The sequence below is a fragment of the Sceloporus occidentalis genome, unplaced genomic scaffold (genome assembly GCF_023333645.1).
Source record: "Sceloporus occidentalis isolate IW3139 unplaced genomic scaffold, rSceOcc1.0.p SCAF_6, whole genome shotgun sequence".
Taxonomy (NCBI): domain Eukaryota; kingdom Metazoa; phylum Chordata; class Lepidosauria; order Squamata; family Phrynosomatidae; genus Sceloporus; species Sceloporus occidentalis.
The window spans coordinates 64,303,022-64,330,617 of NW_028316986.1; the positions used below are offsets into that span (position 1 = coordinate 64,303,022).

A 27,596-nucleotide genomic window follows, 5' to 3' on the forward strand; every position below is an offset into this window, starting at 1 on the left:
TTTATTTGCTATACAGCCTTTGTTTTCCATCTGAAAGCTTATTCGTACATAAAATGATAATGTGCACTTCAGTTTGCATCGGGTGTTTGTCTTATCTTGTCTTGTCTTGTCTTGTCATATACTGTTTTTTTTCCGGGTCCAGTCATGGAGTGTTGCTCCTGAGAGATGGGATCTGAAAAACTACCAGCTTAGCAGTAATCCTCTGGTATGCATAGTTTTCACTATGCTTTTTATTAAAATATGGGCATTAAACTGCTAAGTGAAGTCATCCAGAAATTTAGGCTCAACTGCCAACAGCAAGTTAGTAATTCACAGCTCTATATCCATCTTCTGATCATAGAGAGACAATGGATGTCTTAGAACAATGCCTTGTGTCTGCCTAGATATGGGTAAGGGGAAGCAAGAAGTATAACCCAGACATGGTGTTTGTGGTGTGTTCTCCTCAACTGGAATTGGATGTTCATCCTGTTCCAGATAGAGAGACACTATTCCAAAAGATGCAGAATGCCATTTAGAAGTGCTCTGCATTTGTTATTTCCCCTCAGAATTTGGGTGGCGGGTGCAGACAGGTATGGACTTTTCATAGAGAGATATGACCTGATCTTAGTGACTCAGATCCTAGCCACAATCCTTGTTTGATGCCCTATATGTGAGGATGCCTTGAAAAGTCAAAGACCATATAAAAATTGCAGCAAATACAAAATTCAGCTGACAGAATGTGACAAGATCAGTTCGTAGCGCTTCAATATTATAGCCATTACATGGACTGCCTGCTTATTTCTGGCTCAATTTGAAGTTCTGATATCAGCTGTTAAAACCTTTAAAATGAGCTGGGACTTTAATATCTCATATGGGAGAAGTATTGGCTCCACTCATATGAAAGTTCACAGGTATGAGATCAGTGTCAGCAATCCTGCTTTTACATCTTCACTAGAAGTTTGATAAAGGACATTATTGTTAAGGAAGTTTTTGGGAAGTCAAACAATTTCTACATGTGTTTAGACAGTTAAAACATATTCGTTTGAAAAAAGTGTATGTCCAGTTACTTTTAAGCTGTAGTATTCTAATACTGTTGTTCCTGTTGCTTAAATTATAAATTTTGAACTGTCCCTTTATTATACGCTATTTAGTGGTAATTGTTTTACCGTTATTTTTATCCTTCCATAAGTTTCTTTGGACATCGGTGAGGTATGAAAAAGTACAGTCAGCCTTCCATATCCATGGATTCTTTATCCATGGATTCAACCATCCATGGGTTGAAAATATTCTAAAAAGATTCAAATTCCAAAAAGCAAACCTTTATTTTGCTATTTTATGTAAGAGATATGATTTCACTGTTCCATTGTATTGAATGGGACTTGAGGTTTGGTATCCATAGGGGGGTCTTGGAACTAACCCGCAGTGGATACCAAGGGCCCACTGTTTTGTACAAATTTAATAAATACCAATAATACTATATGCATCATACAAAACTGGCTGTTACAAACAAAGCTCACCTTATTTAGAAATGGGACTATTTACTTTTCAATTTGGCATGCCTTTAAGGACTTCTACATTTGCCTCTGCTGACTGGATTTTTATTTGTTATTTTTGTATATTGTATGGCTTATGTTCTTAACTAGGTTTACATATTTGATAGTTTAATTACTTTTTAACTTTAGTTTGTTGAAAAACATTTAATTATGTTTTTTTTAAAAAAAAACTATTGTAAGCTGTCTTGAGTCAGAATGGCAAGAAATACCGAATAACAACAACAACAATCATACTTCTTTTGGGACCATAATTCCCATAATACCCAGGCCAGCACAGACAGTGGGAATTCTTAAAGATATAGTCCAGAAAGATTAATGTTTCATATCCCTGACCTTATCTGACTACCTGATAAATGGTTCTAAAGCAAACAACTCATGGTTAACCATAAGGTTAGGAAAATGAAGATTTTTCAGAATGTAAGAAGTGCACAGTCGAAAAATTCTTCCATTATTATATCATCTATCTATTTATGAAGTTATATTCCATCTCATAACAGGTACTTTAATGTAAATTTTCATGAAAATACAAAATACCAGGCTAAATGTTTGTTATACATAAAAAGTCAACAAAGAAGGCAACTAAATAAAAGCAGCAATGCAAAAAAAATTAAAAAAAATAAAATATCTACTCACTTAAAACAATAAATATTTGAGAAATGTAAAAAAAAAATCCTTCCCTTGTTATCAAAGGACATCAATGCTATACTGGCATCACACAAGCCTGCTTGCAGAGGGCATTCTGTACATGAGGCACCACAACCAAGAAGGTGCTTCCTGGAGTTGTTTGGGAGAATCTTCAGGAAGACTTTGGAAGTCATTCACAAATTCATATAGACTCCTATTAAGACAGACATCTTCCAGGCACCCAAGTTCCAAATCTTATAGAGCTTTAGAAAGGAATCAGAAACAATTTAAATTTCTCCAGAAACAGAGCAAAGACTTCTGCTGGTGTTTTAATTCAGCAGAATACAATTCCATTGCCCTGTCATAGTTAGCAGCCGAGCAACAATATTTGGAACTAACTGCAATTTATAAATAGCCCTCAAAGGGCAGGCCTATACACAATGGATTAGAGTATCTATGGCATCTGATGGCTTCCTTGTCAATGGTGAACACACTCCATAGTTTAGTCTGAACTGTGAAGTCAAAGGCTTTCACGGCTGGCATGCATAGTATTTTTGTGGGTTTTTCGAATTATCTGGCTGTGTTCTGGAAAAGTTTATTCATGATGTTTCGCCAGCATCCGTGACTGGAATCTTCAGAGAATGCTAGCATGGAAGTGAATGGGGTAGATATACTGTGTGACCCTTGGTTGAGAGGAAGTGATTTACATGTAATCTGTGTGCTGGTCTGTTGTTGAATGGCAAGGTCTCAGCATGTCTATTTAATTAGTGATCCATTGGCTGCTGGGAAATCCCCTGAAAGTTTGGCTCCCAGTCCTGAAAAACACCAAAATCAAGACCCAGCAAACAATGGATCAGTAATTAAATAGACACTATTAGGCCTTGCCATGCAACAACACTGTTTCATAACACTGATTTCATACTGGATTAATACATTATTTGTCAACTGTCAGGTTTTGAAATTGTAGCTAACTTTCCAGGTGACTTTTCCAATAAAACCAAATTAAAACATGCATATATATAATCCCACATACAGCTGCTTGGATGTGCCTTTTTTCTCACTTAAAAAGGACATGTGTGAACATTTAAATTTCCCTCTCCTCCTGATTCTTTAAGAAAGAATCAGAATGGGGAAGAAAGCTGGTAATAACACCATATGTCTATTCTCAGTTACTTAAACTGAGATTTCTGAGGTGTATAAAGTAGAATGTTATTAATAGATCTAGTACATTTTATGAATGTTGCAAGCTGCTTTCAGCAATCTAGTAAAAAAAATCAGCATACAAGATTTCCAAGTAAAGTTTAGAACATAACATTTAATGAACATTTAATGGATTAAATCTTATGACATTTTTAAGAGGATTTTTTTTTTAAAAAATTAAACGTAGTTTTGCTCTGTTAGTTACATCACTTTACATCATGTAAAAAGGTTGTTAGCATAAGGTATTTCATGTGCCCTTTTCATAGGCAAGACTAAAACATGAAAAGCTTTGAGAATTTTATACACTAATAATGATCTAATTCTCAGGAGGCAAAACAGCATTGTAAATGCCTTGGATCGCATTTGGACTGAAAGGTGGGATATAAATCCAATAAATAAACACAGTGTGCCCACGTGTTTTACGTGTTTTCCAACATATGCTGGAAGGCACGCTGAAGGAAAGGAGCTGTGCGCCGGAAGAAAACAATGGCGCATGCTCCCATGGTGTGCGCCTCCTGCGTCACCACCGCGCCACCGTAGGCACAACCCCATTTATTTGAATGGGGCTTGAGCATCCGCATTTTTTCCCTTATGCAGGGGGGTCTTGAACAGATCCCCTGCATAAGAGAAGGGACGACTGTAACCAACATACACACAGAGAGGAAGTACAAGTAGACAGTGAAGTTGAGGGAGGAACTCATCAGGGTGGCATGAGGGATGGACTGTCCACTCATTAAACCCAGCAATGGTTCTTAGAAGAGTTTTACCTACCCAGCTTTTAAAATGGAGTAGGAACATGCAGGCCCCTTCCTGATTTTGCTGATCACCAGTTACCCCAATGCCCTAAAGCTTCAGACCCCCGAAAAATATTTCAAACTGTAGAAGCAAAATACTCTGCCCAAAGTAACACTCCAGGCCACTTTCCATGAACAAACAGTAAATTGACACTCCAACCCCACCCCAAAACCTTTTGAACAGATCCAAAGCTGGCTGAAAACCCAGGAAGTAAAATACAACAGGAAATTTCTAGCCATGTTTTTTGCTTGTTTTCAGCCCCAAGTGCATAGTTTCAGGCCATTATTGGGTGAAATTTCCCTCTCCACAGCTGCCACCCCTTTTCTAGACCACTCTGTGTTTCACTCCTGGCATCTATGATTTGCAAGAAGGATTTCATGCTTATATGGCATATGTGTTTTGTCTTTAAGACCCAGATGTTGCTCCTTTGTGGAACTGCTTTAGCAATGTAAGCTTGGATCATTCTTTTTGGTTTTTCAGCAGATGAAACATATTGTGACAATGATGGATAATTTCAAATAGGATTGGTGATGTTCACTCGTTCCTTGCACATATCAAAAATCTCACTTTTTTGTTACTGATTTCCACAGTGAAAACTAACAGTTAATCTTATGACAAAAATCTCTGCCCCACAAAAGGCACTTAAGTGACTAAAGTGCAACTATCCTATATTTCTGCTATGTTGACTTTATAATAGAAAATCCTAACTGTTCATAAGTACACTCTTATGAGAAGGTTGACATCTAATACATGTTTTATTTATTAGTCAGTGTACTTTATGTCAGCAGAGGAAAATTAAAGATTTCCTATTTTACACAAGTCAGAACAAAGAGGATAGCATCTGCTCTATGAAAATCTAAGCACTTTACATGCAAATATATGTGACAAAACTCTAGTACTCCCCTCTCTCTTATGAAAATATCCTTAAGTGGTATCAAAGTTTTAAGCAGATTATCAGCAACAAGGGGAAGGGCATTTAACTCTTTCCCCACAGAATAAGTCTACTTAGCCATTCAAAACCACCTGTCTTGCAACTGCTGGGGGGTGGGTTAAAAAATCCCACAGTTACAAAGGGAGGAAGGGTCCAAAGATTTATTTAGCCTTTTAAAAAGGAAGCAAAAGTTGCCTGTTGTAGATAATGGAACTGTCAAGTACATTTTTGGTAACATATGAATAGATATTAATATTCTCCAGTCATCTACTCTAGAAAGCAGTCAGGTAGTGTCCAATTTATATTGTTAATACCAGCAGCACAAGAGCAAACATACCTTGTTCTCAGCTGTATCATTTACCAGGCACAAAATGTTTAATGTTAGAAAGCCTGCTTGCTTTCTTCTTTTTTTTTTTTTACACAATTAACATAAGCCTTTCTGTACATATGGAGGAAAATTAGAAAATTCTAGGAATGGCTTCCCATTCAGTCAAGTAACCACCTGAATGTGTGAAATAACCTTAGGCTGTTGTTGTTAGCTGCCCTTGAGCTGACCCCGACTGATAGTGACCCTGTAGATGAGACACCTCCAAGACTCCCTATCCTCCACTGCTCTACTCAGGTCTTGCAAACCCATGCCTGTGAACCCCCCGATTGAGTCCATCCATTTGGCATGAGGTCTTCTCCTCCTTCTTCTACCTTTCCTAGCAGTATTGTGGGTTTTTTTATAGTGATTCATGCTTTCTCAGGATGTGACCAAAGTACAACAGCCCCAATTTTATCATCTTGGCTTCCAAGGAGATTTCTGGTTTGATCTGTTCTGGGACCCATTTATTTGTCTTTTTGGCTGCCCAGTGCCCACAGTATCCTAAGCACTCTTCTCCAGCACCACCTCTTGAATGCACTGGTTATTTTTCTGTCTGCTTCTTTACTGTCCAGCTCTCACATACATGGCAATGGAGAATACAATTGCTGGACAATTCTGACTTTAGTGGTCAGTTGTATATCTTTTACTCTTCAAGAATTTTTTCTAGTTCTTTCATAGCTGCCCTAACCATTCCTAGTCTTCTTCTTATGTCTTGTCTGCAATCACCACTCTGGTCAATGCTTGATCCTAGGTAGGGGAATTCTTTGACTATTTCAATTTGCTCATTGTCTTGCTTGAATTTATGGATTTCTTCTGTCATAATTTTTGTTTTTTGTTCAGCATTAATCCTGCCTTTGCACTTTAATCTTTGACCTTCCTCAGTAAATGATCCAAGTTGGTGATGTCTTCCACTTATACCTTAGGTCATCTTCATACCTTAGCATGTTGATGTTCCTTCCTTTCTTCTTCACTCCTCCTTCTTCTGAATCTAACTTTGCTTTTCTTATGATGTTTTCAGCATATAAACTGAACAAATATTGTGATAGGATTAAGTTATTATAACATTAATGCGTGGGGGAGGACAAGATTTGGTTCAAGAAAAGCTTAACAATCTTCAAATTGGCATCCTACAATACACATATATTTTGTTTCCTAAAAATTTAAAATGTTAGAAGATGTGAAAAGGCACACAAAGGCAACTCAGTAGGAAAGTTCTAATATCATGACTGGTACTGAAAAAGCACACTGTGTAAATATGATAGTATTTTCTTCCTGTGTACCTCATGTAATATTGCAGAGAGAAACTGAGAATACATGCATATGCTCTAGAAAAAAATACTGCATAGCAAATTAAATTTGTAAAGCACCTGGTGGATCCTATAGTGGTACCAGTGAGCCTTACAGTTAATAAGAAGGGACTATTTATTATCTGTTTTTCAATGAACATCTCTTATTCAGGACTTTTGACAGAATATGAATGTGCTGTGTGGCAAAACATGAGAAAGGGAAAACATTTCTGAGTTTAGACTTTGGTCTTTGATGATATTGCAGTCTTTAATCAGGAAAAAGCTAACAGTCCAAATCAGAATGGCTGCAGGAAATAAAAAAAAACAAGTGATTTTCTCCAAATGCCGTCACCATTCATTACTTCAGCAAAAAGCAGGAGAGACTGACAGCATCTTACTCTGCCATTTAAACTGATTTAAAACCTTAACCATCTTTTATGTAATTTTGTTTTTAAATGAGCAAAGTTCAGATCTGGGTGCTTCTGGCAAAACTGCAATGCTGCCTTTTAGTTTGTGTTTGCAATGATCCAGGAGAGGTGGAGAACGGCTACATTTGCCTCCCTGATGGGCTTGTACCTATCTGCAGACAGAAGGTTACATAAATTTATAAGTTCCCATTTGCCAGTAAGTGTGATGTGTGTTTGGATAGGCAGGTCACAAAATTGGTACCCATGCTGCATGTTGCTGGCCTGGCTGTGAAGGACTCCTGAGGCAGACCTGGAGGGCATGAGGAAAATGCAGGAAATTCCCACACAGAAGTTGTAAGAAGTCCCATGAAGACCATTCAAACCCAATAGATGCCATTGGTGCTAACAATGAAATTATGATCTTCTCTTAGGATCATTCCCACCTTTCAAGATGATTCCCGATGGAAACAGGTGTAATTTTAGAGACAGGCTTTGGTGGGTGAGTTGCATTTGCATGCAGATACTATGAATACCAAGTAATGAGCTGAGGGAGAAGCATAGCAGACCATGCATTTGAGAGAGGGGCAGTATTCATCCCCAATATTTGGGGGAAATATTTATCCATCACTTGGAAGTGAGCTCTTTTCAACAGAGGCTGATTTACTTCCAAATAAACATGTTTCAATTGGGACTATAAAGAATTTTAATCTATCAAAATTCCATCATTTTTGTACTTGTGAAACGACTTCTGTACAGTATTTGCTTTCATTTAAACTGATAATAAATTATAAAGTAGCTCCTGGTCAAATGTAGCCTTTTAAAAACATATAAAATGTTAAACATGTTAGCTGAGTAACACTTGCACCAAGTGTTTGACTGAAACATTAACAACCACTTTGATGAAAAGTGGAAATAGATCATTAAATGAACAGACTGGCTTGAAAGAAATCACTTATTTGCCTGTAAACAAAAGCTTTTTATAGAAAGGCTCAAACAAATAGTATACTTAAGCTGGCTCACATGTCCTCTTCCTTCCCTTTAATTACTATCTACTTCAGTGATAGAAACATTTAAAATTTGTGCTTAGAATAGGGTTTAAAAACTACAATTTTTGTTTCCACCACTGCTTCCAGTGTTCATCTTTTTAAAAAATGTATCTACAACTGTGAGACAAGCCCTCCTTGGACTTAGGGAGAATCCAGAGCCAACTAGTACTCCTTTCCCCCACAATTATCTTTCCTGCTTTATTCTTCTGCTAGAGACAGCATTGATGGATTGTTGCTTGTATGCATACAGGCATGCATAAGATTCCTTGAACATTCACCTGCAAAACAAATCATTCATGCAGGACCGGGGGATTCCAGAAGGTATAATGTTTAGAACCACCCCTTCATTTTGGAGCACCCCCACAATGTATCAGTTTTGGATACACTGGCTTGAGTAGCTGTGACTCTAATCCACTCTCTACATGAGAAGCAGCACACCATTGGCCGTCAACTCCACCAACACCCATGGAGGTACCAAGCCTAAAAAATCATGTAATGCAGGGTTTTTTGTATATGTGTGTGTGTTTTGTTTTGTTCTGTTTTGTTTACACTTACAACAAACATAAGCTCTTCCAGACTATCACCCAAAGTTAGAGTTGCCACAGGCCCTTAAAGAGTTGGATTTCCAAAGCACTCAGATAGACCAACAAGCTTTAGGTTGTTTGGGGCCCCATTGGTAGCTGCAGGGTGAGTTGGTGCAGCATCTCTCCCTGGGCAAGGTCATAGTGGGTTTTTTTGGGGGGGGTTTTTTGTCTAGGTTTTCTTCCAGGACTGACCTTTTCTCCTAGGATAAATCCAACACTCCCTCCACTGGCCACTTTCTAACACCTACCACCACAGTGATGCTTTTGGATTGCCCCACCACCTTGTCTGTTGAACATCTACTGTCTCCCTAATACTTATTAATTGCTCTTCTGTTCAGCTGCCTGCCTTCTACTGAATAGTAGTCAGCCCTGCAGTTGCAATTCTCCTTAATTTGGAAGAAACAGCCGAGGAGGATATCCTCTCACACTAACACACAGTGTTTCATCTCATATAGTACTCTCATTTCACACAATATAGAATGGTGAAAATGTTCATTAATTCAATTGTTAAGGAGTAGATAAACAGTCTTATTAACTAACATATATAACTTATTATTATTATTATTATTATTATTATCTGAAATGTATAGCATATGACATTTCAGGGGGCTCCCAGAATAAGGAAAATATGGATGGGTGAACTATGTACATCCAAGATCATAAAAAAAGGAAGTGTTTTGTTCTCCAGGAAACTTGTAAGGGAAATATGACATCATTACATTATCATTGTTTTATTGTACTGCCTAGTCATTTACTTCCAGGCCTTTTAATGCAGAGGGAAGCTTCCCTTCTAACTGACTGTCAAGGAACTCATCAACAATAATGATTAAAATGGACTGCACCTTTATTAAAACAACAAAAATGCCTCCTAGTTACACTCAACTTAAAGACTCCAATATGTGTATAACAGACCAGTCTTACAGATGGTAGTTCAGATGTACAACTAAGGTCCAAAACACACTGTAGAAATAATCTCAAACTGGATTATTGGACCTTAGTTTTGCATCCCATCTTGTGCTGTTTAAAAGGTCATTCAAATTCTCCAGTGAGGCTTTGGAGTGAAGGTGAAAGGGAGGACAGGATGCTTTCCTTCTGTGAATTTCCTTCCATAATCCAAGGCAAACTGTTTTATGTTAGATTGGAGATCAGAAGTTTTAGATCTCAAGTTTGATTTCATCTCCCTGTCCACAACAACTATATTGATAAAGGAGCAGTAAAAGGAAAACTGGCACTTTTTTGCAACACGCTCATTTAAAAATAGAACCATATTACTACTGATTAAAACTTAAAACTTAAAACAGCAACTTAATAATCCAGAGCAAAATAAAACTTATATACTTGAATATTGCTCATACATATAACTTCCTAAACCATACATATGAATTTTTAAAGAGTCTGCCTTGTAATCTCTTCTTGGAAAAAGTTGCATTACAGTGGTCATTTGGTATTTACTGGGGTTTGGTTCCAGGATCCCCTGTGGATATCAAAATCTGTGACTGCTCAAGACCCATTAAATACAATGGTATTGTGAAATGGCAGACCTTATATAAAATAGCAAAATTAAGGCTTGATTTTTGGAATTTGCCCCTCCTTTCTCATGGACTTATAGTCCATGGTCTTGAATATTCCCGGGGGGTGACCTCCATTATTTTCAATGGGGCACACCCTCATGGTGCACACCCCACACACACTTGAGGGTATGCGCGGGCATGTGCCCCATTCAAGTTTATGAGGCTTGAAGATTGGCAAGTCTCCATTTTTGCAGGGGGGTCAGGAATGGATCTCCCATGAAAACGGAGGGCTGACTGTATATGTATTAATATTTTGAAGCCATGTGTGGTTGAATTCATTGATAAATAATCAGTGTATATGGAGGGCTAACTGTACAGGCCATAAAGATTTACAGTACCATGGTGATCACATTTTCTATATATGAATGTAAATATGAGTTATGAAAGACATGAAAATAATTCAGAATTGAGATCAGAAATCAACAGTGACTTTTCTACAGAGCATTGCAGCACCATGGACAGAAACTCTGTATAGTTATACTGTACTTAGATGTATTACACTGTAATAAATTTCTGGCTTCTGGGTATTTTTGTTTGTGTGTTTGTTTCTAAATGCATAGTATAAATTTAGTATAAACTTACTATGTTTTTTTTTTCTGGTTCCTGGTTTTGTTTTGTTTATTTTCTAAATTTACACCCTGTAATCCCCCCCCCCAAAGGTAGTACTTCATCTGTGTTGGACAGCAATAGGCTTACTTGGAGTTTGAAAAATCATTTACGCTAATTAATTACACTAATGTTAATTTGTAAGCTAATAACTGCTAACAATGTTAGGTTTTTTAGCAGAATAAGAACTGAATCTATTAGGGAAACAAGTGTAACATTTAACAAGGCCTAACTGGTTAATCAGTATGCCTGTTCATGAAATGGTGGAAGAGGAATAAGAAGCTAATCATGTAGGTCAAGTCCTGGTTCATGAGTCATTATGACAAGAGTTAAGAGCCAGTAAAATCAAGATAGGATGGAAAAGATGAGAAAAAACTAATATTAATACAAAGAGCTGGTGTAGTATAGTGGTTTGAGCACTAGAGTAGAATTAGGCAGATTAGGGTTTGATTCCCCATTCAGCCATGGAAAACCACTGGGTGACCTTGGGCAAGTCACATACTCTGAGTCCCAGAAAACTTCACAATAGGGTTGCCATAGAGTCACCCTAATGGGGATGAGCTCGATATCAGACAGCAACTAAACATTAATACAAATGTTGAGCTCATTAACACACTAGGAAACAAATCAGACAATTTTCACTAATGTCCCAAGCTGTAGGCTTGCTAAAATTTGTTATTCAGAACAAGGCAACGTGTACTGATCTGCAGAAACTGGAAACAATAATGTCAGTGGGATCTAAAACATTCAAATTCCAATTTTAGAGGATATATGATACAACTGTTCACTTAAACGCACTGAATGTTTAGAATGTTTTGAGTCTAATTTACTGTTGTGAACACTGCTATTGTAAACACTGTACTATACAGACTAACAAATACAACAGCTGAAAAAAAATAAGAATCTACATAAAGTAGATTTGAGTGTTTATACGGAGACCACAAATTATATACAAATAAAAGGTATCCTCCATTATGTGGACTTCCACATTATGGTTTTCCATTAATTTTATCTGCCTCTCCAAGATGTCATCTTCTTGTTCCTACAAGAAATGCCATTAAATAGGAAGGTCTGGTTTCTGGATATAGACATTCTCAAAAGCAGGCAATGCTTTTTCAGAGATAAACTGTTAGGTTGTGTTGGTGGTGTGAAAATGCACTCAAAAACCTGCTTTCAAAAAAGATGTATACTGCTGTGTAAACATTTTTAATCTATTCACAGAAACAGGCTGGGTTTATATCATTAGTTACCTTTTCTGTGTCATGCCCTTTTTCACTCAGACAGAGAAAGCAAAGAGGGTGAGGGTAAAAACATGAATAAATTATGTCATTCTATCTCTCATCTAACAAAATATCTGCAGTATACTACCAACAAAGGCTGTGCTAAATCATAAACAAAAAGTTTTATCGTGCAAACAAATAACAGCCATACCTCTACACTATATACATATACATATATATATATATATATATATATATATATATATATATCAAATCCTGAAGATTTACAAATTCTAACATGCAGCATTAACTGGATTACCATAAAGGATTATGGGTTTAGCAACAAAGATTCTTTAATCACTAATGTTTTCAAAGCAGGTAAATCTGTCACCAGTAAACAATGGCCACATTGCTAGGGAGTCTTGCTGACCTCCCTAAAGCCTCAAAATGTTGGTTCTAGTTACTCTTTCTCTGAAGCACAATCCCAAACTTCACAACCAAAAAGTCTATTGTGATTTGCCAGTTCAAATTGTCAGACTTTTTTTTTTTTTTTTGCATTTTGTTCTAATTCATGGTCTTAATTTTTTTTTTACCCATTCATAATCATACACAAGTATTCCTGCCAAATGATAAATCTGATGAAGTGTCCTCTAATTCATGAAGGTTTGTGCTCTAATAAATGTATCATCCTTTCTAGTGCCACAAACCTTTTCATAATGTTGAGGTTTCTGTGGAATGGCCAAGAAAAATATAAATAATAGTAAAGAATACCTTGAATCCCATTCTTGAGAAGGTGAGATATAAACTGAATTAATAAATAAATGAATGAATAAAATATAAAGTGTAGGCTTGATCTAGACCTATCCTGCATGTGGAGGAACCTCACTTACCATAACATAGTTTTCATGGCAGTTTCCCAGCCTACGTACCACTGTACATGAAGGCACACAGTTCATAGCTCCTGTTCCTTGACCAAGCACAGAGGCCTACATATATGGGATAGGTATGCTGCAAGGGTGGGCAACTGTGGCCCTCTAGATGCCTTTGAGTTCAATTCCCATCAGCCCTAGCCTGCAGAGCCAGTGGTCAGAGATTATAGAAGTTGCTGTCCCATAATGGCAAGAGTTATCCATGCCTGGTAAGTTCAAACAGAGGTCTCCTCTTTCCTCCGAAGTGTGAAAGGAGGAGGGAAGAAAATCTGTTGTATTGTATGCCACTGCTTTAAAGATTCCTGCATAAGCACTACACTCATTGTAACACTGGTGATAATCATATTTTGCACATTATTTTTGTTTTTCTATCAGTTTTGTTGAAATATCCATCATATGTAGGTCAGATAACTTTTAAAAAATCCTTTTGTATTCTCAGTCATCACTCTGCAATGTCTATTGTATATAGAAAATAAATGTGAACAAATCACATTTGATGCATTATCACAGCACATTTGATGACATTTACTCAACAGTTTCCCCAGTTCCCATCAATACAAAACTCTGCAGTTATCATGTGGATGAAATGCGGTGAAACTGAACAGCCTAGGAAGATCAAAATTACATATCTGACTGTACAGAAAACACACAACAAGCTGACTTGAAATCTAACTTGACTTTAACTGTGACTTGAAGTCTAACTTGGTTAAACCATGACAATGGTATAATACCCTGCTCATAGGATGGACTTTATAATGCTGACTTGATGATCTTGTGGTCATCATGCAGCTACTCTCTCTATCCATAGCAACACTTTGAGTCTAAAATAAAGTTACTTTTACAGGGCACTAAAGAAGGATAAACACGAATAAATAAGTACAATGACATCCAAAATTCACTTTTATTACTTTTATTGTGTTACTTTTATTGGGCCACTCAAAATGTACAAAATATATGCTGCAAGTCTTGAAGCTCCACTGGCTTCTTCAGGCAAAAGTGTTAAAAATCACACAGGAGGGAAAAATATGTTTATTCACAGGCCTGCATTTTATCAAGATGCTGTTGTTATAGGGCCCACATGGCTACCCATGGTTATGTTTTCGTAACTAAATAATTTATTTACAGCAAAAAGAAAACAAACTGCCCTAATCATGGAAAAGGAATGAAAATCCACACTGGGTAGGAACCAGATATGTAACAGCAAAGATGTGAAAACACAAGAAACAAAGCCCATTCTTCAGCAGAAAAACCAACAGCCACATCAGTGTACAGCATTAAAATTGGACTTTAAATATGTATTTGTTAACCATTCCAGAAAAATAGACCGAATGAATATCCTTCCATATGAAAAGTCATTATGTCAAGTAGACTCTTTAATGGGTGCAGCTGTTGAAATTATGCCAAAGTATTGCTATGCTGGGTGTAATTATAACTGTCAAATTCACATGGGGAACTGCTTCCCCCACCAAAGATAACTCATTTTTTTCTTTCTTTTTGTTGAGTGCTCTCCAACCAAACTGTAACATCTGAAGTGGACTTCAATGAAAGGGGAAAACCCCAGTTTGAAGCCCTCCCTTTGAAAGAATTAAAAAATAGTAATTACTACAGTAGGAGAAACCTCAGTCTTCCCAGCAACTGTCTCCCTAGCTTGACAAATTTACAAATTTTCAAAATCTGTTACTAAAAAGCAACAACACAGAACTGGATTTATTTCTGAATATATATATATATATATATATATATATATATATATATGATTATGTTTTAAATCAATCAACCTCAGTTAAATAGGAGTCCAAGAACTTTGACTTTTGTTGTTATAAATCTGTTGTATGACCTCTGTCTTGAAATTTGTTTCTCCACTTGTTAATGAATCTGCTTTTGGTTTGCTTACAAATGTCTTTATATAAGTTAATCATAGAATCATGCTTCTGTATAATAAATCCTGATTAGAAAGGCCAAGGTATTCTTCTTTGTTTCCTAATCTTGAACTTTTTCTAGTCAATTGTCAAGGAGGAGGGAAGTTTAAGCAGATGTGGGTCAAATACATGCTAAGGATGTATAAAGCAAAAGAGAAAAGAACATTGTGCCTTGATTTCTGCATGGCTCCAACTCATTCTCAGTACAGAGGCCTTTGCTTTTCATTAGTACACCCTGCCAAGTGCTGAAGCAACAATTCTCCAAAGAGCCACTAGAATGGACAGGGGGAGCGTGTCCCTGTTGGTGCTCTTGGACATCTCAGCGGCCTTTGATACCATTGACCATGGTATCCTTCTGGGATGCCTGAGGGAGTTGGGAATTGGGGGCACTGCTTTGCAGTGGTTCCATTCCTACCTCTCGGGCAGGTCCCAGATGGTGGAGCTGGGGGACTGTCGCTCCGATAGGAGGGCCCTGACATCTGGTGTCCCTCAGGGAGCGATTTTGTCCCCTATGCTATTCAACATTTACATGAAGCCGCTGGGAGAGATCATCCGGAGACATGGAGCGCGGTGTTATCAGTACGCTGATGACACCCAGATAATTTTCTCTATATCTCCGACTGATGCAGTAACTAAGGATGGCATCTCTCCTCTAGATGCCTGCTTGGCGTCGGTAATGGGCTGGATGAGGGAGAACAAACTCAGCGTGAATCCAGGGCAAACGGAAGTACTGGTGATAGGTTCCCCGGTTTCTGGTGGTGAGATCTGTCACCCGGTCCTGAACAGGGTCACGCTCCCCCTGAAGGACTCGGTGCGCAGCTTGGGAGTACTCCTCGACTCGTCGCTCCAGCTGACTTCTCAGGTGGATGCGACGGTCAGGAGTGCCTGTTATCAGCTTCGGCTGATACGCCAGCTGCGTCCCTACCTGGACCAAAAGGACCTAGAATCTGTTGTACATGCTTTGGTAACCTCTCGATTGGATTTCTGCAATGCGCTCTACATGGGGCAACCCTTGTACCAAACCCGGAAGCTGCAATTGGTGCAGAACATGGCAGCTAGATTGGTCGCTGGTAGCTCCAGGTCGGACCATATAACACCTATTCTAAAAGATCTTCACTGGCTGCCTATTCGCTTCCGAGCCCAATACAAGGTGTTGGTTTTGACCTATAAAGCCCTAAATGGCTTGAGCCCAGGGTACTTGGAGGACCGCCTCTCCCCATATAATCCGCCTCACACACTCAGAACTTCCGGGACTAAATTGTTGGAGGTCCCTAGGTCCAACCATATACGGACCTCACAGAGGGCTTTTACTACTGCTGCCCCTTCCCTTTGGAATAAGCTCCCTGTAGAGCTTCGCTCCGCCGCCTCATTAGCTGTTTTTAAAAAACAGTTGAAAACATATCTATTCCGGCTGGCCTTCCCACCTTAATTTGTCTATTTATTTTTCCTGCCCCCTTTTTTCCCTTTTTTCCCTTTTGACCCTGGATCGATGTAACTTTTTAAATTTTTTTTTCTGCCCCTGACATGTGTATTTTCCTATTTTACTGTTTTCCTGTTCCTGTTTTTTGTAGTAATGTTTTTAACTGTTATATTGGATTTTAACATTGTATTGAAATGTTTTTATAAATTTTGTAAGCCGCCCTGATCATATCCATGGAAGGGCGGGGTAGAAATAAAATTTATTATTATTATTATTATTATTATTAATGAAACAAGGCTCTTTTGGTGGTAGCAGCACAAATCAAAAACCAGACAAACATATTGGCAGACTTCAACACACTGGCTGAAAATATATATTGGTAGATGCACTACTTAAAAAACAAAAAGGCATAAGTACCTATATGTAACAAACAGCCAGTTGTGAAAAAAAATCTCAGTGCTACAGGGCAGCACAAAACTAGACAGAAAAATATAAACAAAAGGTTTCTGTTTAAATATATTCAGTCATTTAAATTGTCACAATGCTCAGTACCTTTATTCTTCAGTTAAAAATAATGCTGAACTGTATTTAAATATCACAAAAATGTCTTGCAGCTTTATTCACACACCCATACACATTTGCCAAAATCAAATCCTTTATATTTTAAAAACTTATTGCATATAATTTCTATGGCATTTTATACTTGTGTTGTGAAACAAAATGTATTTATTCCTTGAAAAAAAATTCCTATATTTCAAGCTTTGCAGCACCTGTGAATTTTAACTAAAAGATCTGCACATTATTTGGTTATACAGAACAGTTCAATACTATCCAACCAGTATTGCAGCACAGTGCAATGGCTGTTGCTATTAGATTCAAATAAATAGATGCAGAACCAACAGAAAATAACTAATTCTGCTGGAAGCCAGTATAGCAGGTTGTAAGCTGAGGAAAAGAAGAGAAGAGCTATCCCTTGACCTCTGCTGTTATCAGCTGCCTTAGGCCTTTCAACTGTCACATCTCGACAGACTCCTATTCCTTCTTCTATGTCATGTCTTAAATTTACAATGTAAGCCTGAAGGCATAGGTTATCCTACTGCTTACTTTGTTAGCTCCACTTTTTCACTAAAATGTGGAGAATAAATACCTCAAATAAATAGTTATTATAAACCATTAAAATTGTTGCCTCCCAGCACAATGTGCTTTAACTCTCATATAACAGATGATGGCAAGAAACTAAGTATAACAAATTCCCCTCTCCTCTCATTTTCTTTCTGGAAATATATCTGAAGGACCAGATTTTCACTTATATGCACATTTGTAAGTTGTTAAGAGACCTGGTGAAAGCATACTGTGTCACGCAAGGCCACTGACTGTTCAGTTTCAATTCCCTCTCTGGAAGCTGCTCAGCTCACCATCCCTACTCCTGAATACCTCTGGTTGTAAAATCAATTATCTTTATCTTCTCTTGCATGTTGGGCAGGTAAGATGGACCTAATGCCATTCAGGGAGGCCAAGAGTTCTCTTTCACCTCAAATATCCTTCCTCTCTTTATCCATAAGTCTAAACTGTATGTATCCATGACATAAGCATTATCAGAAATATAAGTGGGAATAGCACTACTTCTGTGGAATACAGTGGCTTTGCAGCTTATCCTGCTTTGGAACTAGAAGTACAGACACACTGATTCAGGGCTACCATCTGGTCATCAGCCATAGCTCCAACTGTGATAATATCATCATATCATGCAATATGCCTAGCGCTGGGTATGAAAAAGGAGTGAGTACAATTTATTTATGCACTAAAGATTTACCAAGCCACAAAACACAGTGACATCAAATACAAGACTACCACAGGATTGCACAATCTGAGGCTGGCTTAAATATTTTTTGGTATTTCTCAATTTCTCGGCAAAATACATTGGACATTTAAGGCAACACTTTCAAAGAGAGAATTTGTTTGTTTGTTTTTAAAAAAAAAAAAAACAACTGGATTTCAGGGACAAGTCCAGTTCATATTTTAGTACTATGAGTCTGTCACACAGAAATGCTGTTAGTTCTGACATTCATCATCATCATCATCATGATCATCATCATCATCTGAACTTGTCTATAAGTTTCTTTCGCTCAAAACGATCAACTTTATCGCAAGATCAGGGTACTGTTGACTGATAGCTAGCACTCTACCTACTTCCTTAAACACTCAAGATGCTCCTACGGCAGACAGCACCCCACTGGATCCAAATTATCTTCCAACTAGGCTGGAATGACTGCCAGTTGAAATTCCATCTTCACCTGGCCCTTGAACTAAAGATGTAACATGAACAAGTGGTTTGTCATATAGGAAAGGCCATTCTACATCTGCCAAAGTATAAGTGAACCCCATTTGCTTCAAATTAAGAAAGTTTTCTTATAATCGAAGATAGAGAGAAACTAAAAGCAAAGGGAAAATCTCATGAGCTCATGACATAAAAACAATTTAAATCAAAATAACCTAAGCAGGACAACATTTAATAATATTCTACACTTAGGAAGAATGCATGGCTCAAATGTGATATCTACCATTATGTCTGACTTGAAATAGTGGGGAATCGTCTTCCATAAGGAATAGTGTGCCCCCAAATAGCCAAATCCTAATACACAGTAGGCCAAATGAGGCCTGTAAACTGGAACTCCCCTTCCTCCTCTATAGCAAGACTAATTTGTTTAAAGGCCTCTTCCGCTTACCCCCATACCAGTATGAAAGAAATAAACCTTAACTCCAAAGTCCAGTACCACCCTAGTCATAACTCACTAGGGAAAATCTGCAACACAGTGATAACTACCCACAAAACAGGTAAATCACTATTTAAATATCACACCTTTTTTCCAATCATGGAACTCAAGATGGTTTTCTTGGTGGTGGTGTTGTGTATCTTCAAATCATTTCTGACCACAAATTGTTAAAACCAGTACAGATTAAAAGCATAGGTATGTTAGATATAAATATGTTATTTTTTTAAACAATTAAACCATTGATAGAATTAAAACCATTTAAAATTTATTAAAAGAGAAATTTTACAAATCAACCAAGGAGCACAGCATGCCATTAAAATCCCAACACAGTCAATTTCTAAAAGCCCAATTCTTGCCATTGGAAGAATAAAAAGAGAACCCTCCTAGCCTCCATAAGGGAGGGAGTTCCAAAGTCCAGGAGCAACCACCAAGAAGGCCTTTTCCCTTGTTCTGACTAAACGACCCCAAGAAGTTAGTGGGACAAAGAGAAGACCCTTTCCTGAAGATCTTAGAGCTCAAACAGGCTCACATAGAACTACTGAGACAATTACCTACAAAGATGTTGTTAAACATGCTGAGAGATGGTGTGTGATGCAATTAGATGACCAACTAAAGTCTAAGCAGCACATGCTCCACTAAATTTTACTTGAGTACTTTTTATGGTTTTTTAATTGTTTGTACACCGCTTTGATCTGCGGAAAAGCGGTATATAAATAAAATTATACACACACACACAATATCTTTCTTAACCACACTACCTCCAGTTTCTACCCATTTCAGCTATTTGGGGACACATGTCTTTGCCATTTTGACAACAGGTATATTACACCAAATATATAAGTTTACTGAATAACAGTATCCACTTCTCAGCAAAGCTTTTGAGCCTCTGCTAATTCTAAGGATAAATGCAACTATAAAGGTGTTTTTTGAAACTTGGGTCTTTTACACAATCCCACAAACTGCCATTTTAAAACTGACTGAATAAGGCCATCCCCATCTCTGAGGTACTGACATGCATATTTATTATCCTGTTCTACTGGCTAAATAGGGCATGTTGAATAGTGTATACCAAGGGACAAAAAACAAGAAGCATCTTCTTTTTGAACCTACTTTAAAATCAATTCATTGATGGACGTAACTCAGACCTTTGGATTATATTCAGATATTTAAACTTGATTAAAAGTCAAATAATTTTATTCAACTTTCACATAACTGGAATGAAATGCAAAGATTGGGGCCAATGGTTCTAAAGGAAATGGAGTCGCAAGAAATTCAAGATGGAATTCTGGGTTTGGAGAGTTATGACAATGTTCCAGAAGAAGACGACTTAACTATATTTGAATAAATATAGATTGTTGTACCATACTTAATAAAAATAAGACATCCCCTGAAAATAAGTCATAGGTGGGTTATAGACCACTGCTTTGAGGCGGTCTGCCGCCGCCGCCGTTTGCTCCGTAAGGGAGCCGCCGCAGCCACACCGCGCAGCTTCCTTGCGGAGCAAAAAAGAAGCTCCAAAATGGAGCTTCTTTAAGCGGTGCCTCTATGACGTCACGAGGCGCCAGGGGCGGACTCGCGACGTCATAGACGTCGCGACACGTGCGGACGCACAGCGTCCGATACGTAAACATGGCGGCCCCCATGTAGAAGGGGCGCCATGTTGTACGTATGGAATACGTACTAGGGTTAGGGGGGTGCGGAAGCACCGCTCCTTCCTAACCCTAGTATGTATTCATTACGTACTAAATGGCGGTCTGTAACCTGCCATAGTGTGTCTTCTTGAGGAAAATTAAATAAATGACAGTGTATTATTTTCAGGGAAACATAGTATATAAAAACAAATGTGTGGATGCCACAAAGCCAGATTACTGACTGGAGCTAGTTCAAGGGAGCATACAACTCCCCTTTTACAACAGCTCTACTGAGTACTGGTCCATTTCTGGTCACTATTCAAAATGCTTACAATTCATAAAGCCCTATGGGGCTTGATTTCAAATTATCTGAAGGACCATATTCTCACATGTGGAGAGATCTTGTAGCACCTTTGAGATTCACTGAGAGTCTAACACAGCTATATCTTCATATTTTCACATATGAGCCTGCTCATGAGATCTTTAGGGAAGTCCTTCTCTCTGTTCTAACACCCTCATGGGCATGTCTGGTGGTATCATGGGAAAAGTTTTCTCAGTGAATGCTCCCAGGCTCTATGAAATTTTATCTGTATCTATTTTAATTTTAACTTCTCAGGGTAGGAGAAAAGGTGATATATGCGATGATGATGATGATGATGATGATGATGATGATGATGATGATGATGATGATGATGATGATGATGATGCCTGGAAAACCCACAGTACATTGCTGTTATTATTACTATCATGGAAAATCCACATCACTAATATGATGATTACCTCATTAGGTCATAGCACTGAGACGTGGCTTAATATCATGGCTACATACAGCCAATGTCTAATCTTTTTATATCTACTGAACAAGGCTTTTCTTTAAAAAAAAAAGATAAATAAATGTTAGACACTAAAAATTTAAGCAATTACCAAACAAAATCAAAAATTAAATCAGTGATGCAACCATGGCAATGTAAAATTAACAACGTATCTAAGTGATTCTTAGCTATTTACAAAACTGAAGAAGATAGAAGTAACATAAAAACAAAACAGGAGGTGGTGGGTAAGCAGAATTAAAAATTCAAGAGTTCTGGTGAAAGCAAAGTTCTATCCACGGTGACATAAATGATGACATAAAGAAGATTGAGCGGTTTTAATCTCTTACTAAGTACATTCAAAACATTTGGGTATTCTGTAAGGTATATTCTGAGCAGACAATATAAAATGCATTTAGTACAGTTCATTTCATATGCTTTCACTTCTTACACAGCAATGGAAAAGGTATATCGTCATGTGAATTGTGGTGCTGAGGGAAGTGGGTGTTGCTGTTTGTTCATGGAATTAGGAAAGAGAAACAATTATTAAAATATAATAACAATTCCATTATGTCTCTACTGTTAAATTAGCACTTCTGAGCTAGGTCTCACAAATGGTCTAATATCATACAAAAACTAAGCTAAAAACCTTCATTTTGTTCTCAGTTCTCTTTAGGTTAAAATGCTTAAGAGAAGAACAAAAAGCTAGGTAAAGATATTCCATTTAAATTAATCTCTTGCTTGTCCCTTAGTCAGTGTGCATATGGCACACTATGAACACTATGGAAAGGGGGTATTTCTGGCTAATTCTTAGACAGTAGCCATTATGACTTCTTACAGATCACATCAAACCACAGTGAGAATATTTATTAGCAACAATATGATAAACTGTGTAGTTTCACATTCTGCATCATCACTGCTACCCAGGATGGTAAAAGAGCAAGAAAAGTAAAACAAAATAAAGATTGTGAACTATCTAAAGACACAACATAAATCCCTTTGTGAGGTTGGATTTAAAACCAGAATCATCCACTGTAACTACTCTGAAGGTTACAAAAAGTACATCTGAAGTAGATGGTACCTGGTTTGTTTTTTTTAAATACTGTTATACAACAGCACCTACATCATAAACAAATATGCTTATGCCATTGCAGTGCTCAGTACGTGCCATTTTTAAAAATTCTACTACAGCAATGGGACACAAGATACCTTACTGTTGTGATACAGTCAGAAAAATGCATGCGACACACAAACGGCTGGCAAGATTAAAGGAAGGAAAGAAAGTAATAATCAGGAGGGGGGCCCCCTTTGCTTTTTGGGGCTCGCTTTTCACCCAGCTCTGACAGAATCCTACATGAAAATCTTCCCATTTTTATAATTTGCCCCATTCAAGGTCGCTAATGTTACCAATGAGACATTCTGATGGTTTTAAAAAGATAATCCCCAGCTGGGATTTCCAGATCTTTACTTCCAGCCCCAAATACATAACCAGAAGAGTGGCTTTACGTAATGCGCTTTTGCTGTTGAGTGCCGTAGCTCAAACATTACTTTATATGTCCAGAGACATTAGCATGCATGTTACCACTTTTTCCTATCAAGTATTCAGATAACATCACCTTATGATTTCACTTATGTTTAACCTGCAGTAAGCCTGTAATTGCATAAGCCTTCCCAAATAGTTGGGGCAACTGGAACAGGCGGTAAGAAGAAAACCTCGCCTACGTAAATCTTTTGGTAGGTTTAAGATTACTGGAGTCTAAGCAAGTATTTCGAAAGCAAGCCTATTTAAGACAGGAAAAGTTTCTAGTTTTATCATTGTTCTTTCAAAATTGCATAAGAGCTGTATCCTAATCAATAGGTTATATTTCTGAAGCATCAACAAGCATTTATGGAGCAGGTAAGCATGGGGTCGCCATAAGTCGACAGGCAACCTGAAGCCACACACACACAAGCACCATATGGAGAAAACAACAGGACAAGAAAATGATCCAAAGCAGCCTCTCTGGCAGCTTCAAAATCCTGAGAACAAAACCAGCATAAAAGCACTAGAACTGAGTGTTGTTCCTTTTTTCGATCACTTTCACAAGCACTTCCTGCAAACCACTGTTTTCACTACAAATCACATTACAATATAATAATAATAATAATAATAATAATAATAATAATAATCCAAGCGTAATATTACACAGTTCCCAAAACCTGTAAACATCTAGCACGGAATTGAACCCATAACCCAAAACATACAACCAAACACATTTGTAAAACTCTGTTAGGGCTGTGCCCATTCTTTATTTTAAACACAACTTAGGACAGCTTAATAAGAACAGATATATAAGAGCCATGAATGACCTTCCAGATATTAAGAGATATTAGGACCCATGCTCCAGAATGACCAGTAGCTACAGTCCTAACACAGGACTTAGGAAAGCAATGGTGCAGCAGTTGAAAATGTCTTCATTTTAGGAAGAGGGATTGTTTCTCCTCAGCATCTCACTGTGGCTGCAATCCTGAACACCATGAAGTCTCAGTGAACTCAATAGGAATTGCTTCTGAACAGAAATGTGTATGATTGCATGGTAAGATTGGTTCAGAGAGAAAAAAAGCTTAAGTGTTTTTGCCAGAAGAGAAGATGTACTTTCTGCATCCGCACTGTAGAAATAACCCAGTTTGACACCACTTTAAGTGCCATGGCTCAAGGCTATGGAATTCTGAGAATGGTCATTTGTTGCGGCACAAATGACCATTCCCAGAATTCCATAGCCTTCAGCCATGGCACTTAAAGCGGTGTCATACTGGATTATTTCTGCAGTGCGGATGCAGCCACTCTTGCAGCCTTTTGGCTGAGCAATGCTGCTTGGTGAAATGTCTGCAGAGGCAGGTCTGAAGGCGAGAGGGACTGTTGGAGGGAAGGGGGGCTGCCAATGACTCGAGTCCAAATAACATGAACTAACCTGTCCCTGGTCACCTACTAGCAATAAACTGGGGCATGATTCATGACACCAATAAAGAGAAAGGAGGGAGAAGAGGGAAAGAGGCATCGACCCATTCTAGTTTCACTTCACAAGAGGCACCCTGGAGGAAACCATCCTGATGCCCTTAGGAGTGACCAGGCATGTCCTCTTTTCCCTAGACCAGGTCCTCCATTTCCACCTTCCATCCAGGAGGAATGCCAAAAGGTCCTCCATTTTGAACAAGACGAAGAAGCCTGGTATGCACATCTTTAGGGGGGTGTTTGTTTGGCTTTCATGAGGCCACTGTCCTCCGCTGTTGTTGGTTTCAAACCATGACATTTCATGGGCACAGTTTCAAGAACGTATTGCATGAGTGCATGTTAGTGGTTGTGTTGCATTTTAACTGGTAGTTTTGTGTAAATAGTTTAACATGTTGGGTACCCTGCCTGGAGCCTTGAGGATAGGCAGGAAAGAAATTTAATAATAATAATAATAATAATAATAATAATAATCACAATTTATTTTGCAGTGCCTTGTTCTCCTTTGGGTCCCCTGCCTCCAGCCTTGAGGAGAGGCTGGAAGGAAATATAACAATACTATATAACAATAATAACAACAATAATAGTAATAATAATTCTCAAGACTCGAGGCAGATACTCAAAGCAGAACAAGGCACTGCAAAATAAATTGTTGTTGTTGTTGTTATTTGGCAGTGCCTTGTTCTCCTTGGGGGCATTGCCCTGCTAGCCCAGCCACTGTCCCTCATGGCCAGCCTTCCCGCCTTTCCCTCAGCTTTTAGGGCACCGGGTGGCCCTTCTGTGGGTTTCCCAGAGGCTCCCCTCTTTCCATTCCAGACTCCCAGAGAAAAGCCTCATGTCTCCCCCTCCTGCTCATCCCCCAACCCACCCCTGGCTTCCCTCCCTTCCCCTCCTGAGCCCCCTAAAAGCAAAGGGGGAGTGGGGTCTCCAGACGAGGCAAACTCCTCGCCCAAGCCCCCTCTCCCTCCTCCTTCTTCGGGATTCCTGTCACGCAGAGCTCCTTGTCTCACAAACACACGGCGTCTGTCGGTGGCTTCCTCCCGGACCAAGGCGACCAGGCATGTCCTCCATTCCCAAACACCTCCTGCCTTCCCACTTCCTTCTCTCCAGGAGGACTTCCCAAAATGTCCTCCATTTTGAGCATCACTCCAGAAGCATGGCATTTCCATTTTCTAGGGAGTGTTGTGAGCTTTTTCTTTCCCTAACATCCTCCATTCTGGAAGGTCCTCCATTTTACTGTGCCTTGAGGTTAGAGGACGTCTGGTCCTCCCTGAGGCAACGTGACCAGACACGTCCTCTTTTCCCAGGAGACGTCCTCCATTCCCACTTTCTTCTGTCCAGGAGGGATTCCCAAATTTTGAGCATCACTCCAGAAGCAGGACATTTACATTTTCTAGGAGGGCTGTGAAATTATTATTATTATTATTATTATTATTATTATTATTTTCTAATATCCTCCATTTTTTTTTCCTGGAAGGTCCTCCATTTTACACACAGCCTTGTTCTCCTTTGGGGTTAGGGCACCTGGTCCTCCTTTCTCAGGACACGTCCTCCATTTCCATTTCCATCGGTCCAGGAGGGATCCCCAAAGCGTGCTCCATTTTGAGCATCACTCCAGAAGCATGGCATTTACATTTTCTGAGCTGTTCATTTGGTCAGGTCCTGGAAAAGGAGGACACGTCTGGTCACCCTGTGCAGGATGACCAGATGTCCTCGCCGCCGAGGAGGACAAGGCACCGCAAGCTGTAGGGGAAAATACTGGACATTGCCAAATGAGGAATGGGTAATGCCATGCTTCTTAGCCCTGCTCCAAATGGAGGGGCATTGGGGGGTCCCTCCTGGAGAGAAATGGAGGACGTGTCTGGTCACCCTGTGCAGGTGTCCTCATCGCAAGGGATGACAAGCCCCCCTCTCATAAATGTAGGACATTCAAGGAAAATGTAGGACACGACACCCTAGAGAAGCTGAAAATACTGCTGCTGGAAACGTCAATGTCATGCTTTTGAGTCCTGCTTCAAATGGAGAGGATTTGGGAATCCCTCTTGGGCAGAAGAGGGCTGAAATGGAGGACATGTCCTGGGAAAACACTCCTGGAAAAGAGAAATGTCGTGCTTCTGAGCCCTGCTCCAGACAAAAAGGTGCAAATGCAGGACGTGTCTGGTGGCCCTGGGCAGGGTGACCAGATGTCCTCCTCACAAGCCCCCCTTTCCCATAAATGTAGGACAAGAAAAAATGTAGGACACGACAACCTAGAAAAGCTGGAAACACTCTTGGAAATGCAAATGCCATGCTTCTGAGCCCTGCTCCACATGGAGGGCATTTGGGACTCTTTCCTGGGCAGAAGAGGGCTGGAATGGAGGACGTGTCCTGGGAAAAAGGAAGACGTGTCTGCTCACCCACCCACCCACCCCCTCCATCCATCCATCCATCCCTCCCTTCCCCCCGAGGCGAGAAGGGCTTACAGTCCTGAGGAACTGTATCTCGTCCTCGCCGTCGCCCATCTCGGCCATGGCTCCTGGCCCTGCGCTTGCCTCCTCCTCCGCTGCTGCTGCTGCTGCTGCTCCTCCTGGGCTGCCTTGGGGAGGGAGTCCGGATGGCAGGTAGGTGGAGAGGAGGAGGAGGAGGAGGCTGCTCCTGCCAGGGATGCTCCCCCAGCTGGCTCTTCTGGGGGAAGGGAAGGGGGAGCCTCCCAGAGCCGGGTCGCTCCTTCTCTGCACCAAAAGGGCCCCTCAGCCCAGTTCCTGCAAGAGCATTGGGGATGGGGGGGGGAGCTGCGATGAACAGAGAAGGAAGAGGAGGAGGAGGAGGAGCCCTTCCTCCTCGGCTCCCCCGCTACTGCAGGTGATCTGCAGCCGGCTCCCTCTGCAAAGCCAAGCCGGACAGGAGGAGGCGCAGCGCCACTCTCTGGCTGCAGGCGCAGGAGGGCTTTGGGGGATCTCTTCCCTTCCTCCTTGCT

At 39.4% G+C, this 27,596-nt stretch overlaps 1 protein-coding gene across 1 annotated transcript in view; it reads right to left on the minus strand.

The window, feature by feature from the left end:
* Window positions 1-27,226, minus strand: part of RYR2 (ryanodine receptor 2) — a 421,553-nt gene extending 394,327 nt beyond the window's left edge. The window contains exon 1 of the mRNA XM_089529854.1: window positions 27,103-27,226. Within this exon, the coding sequence (XP_089385980.1) occupies window positions 27,103-27,150 (48 nt within the window). The 5' untranslated portion in view covers window positions 27,151-27,226. The remainder of the gene's footprint in view (window positions 1-27,102) is intronic.
* Window positions 27,227-27,596: the final 370 nt, after the last annotated feature.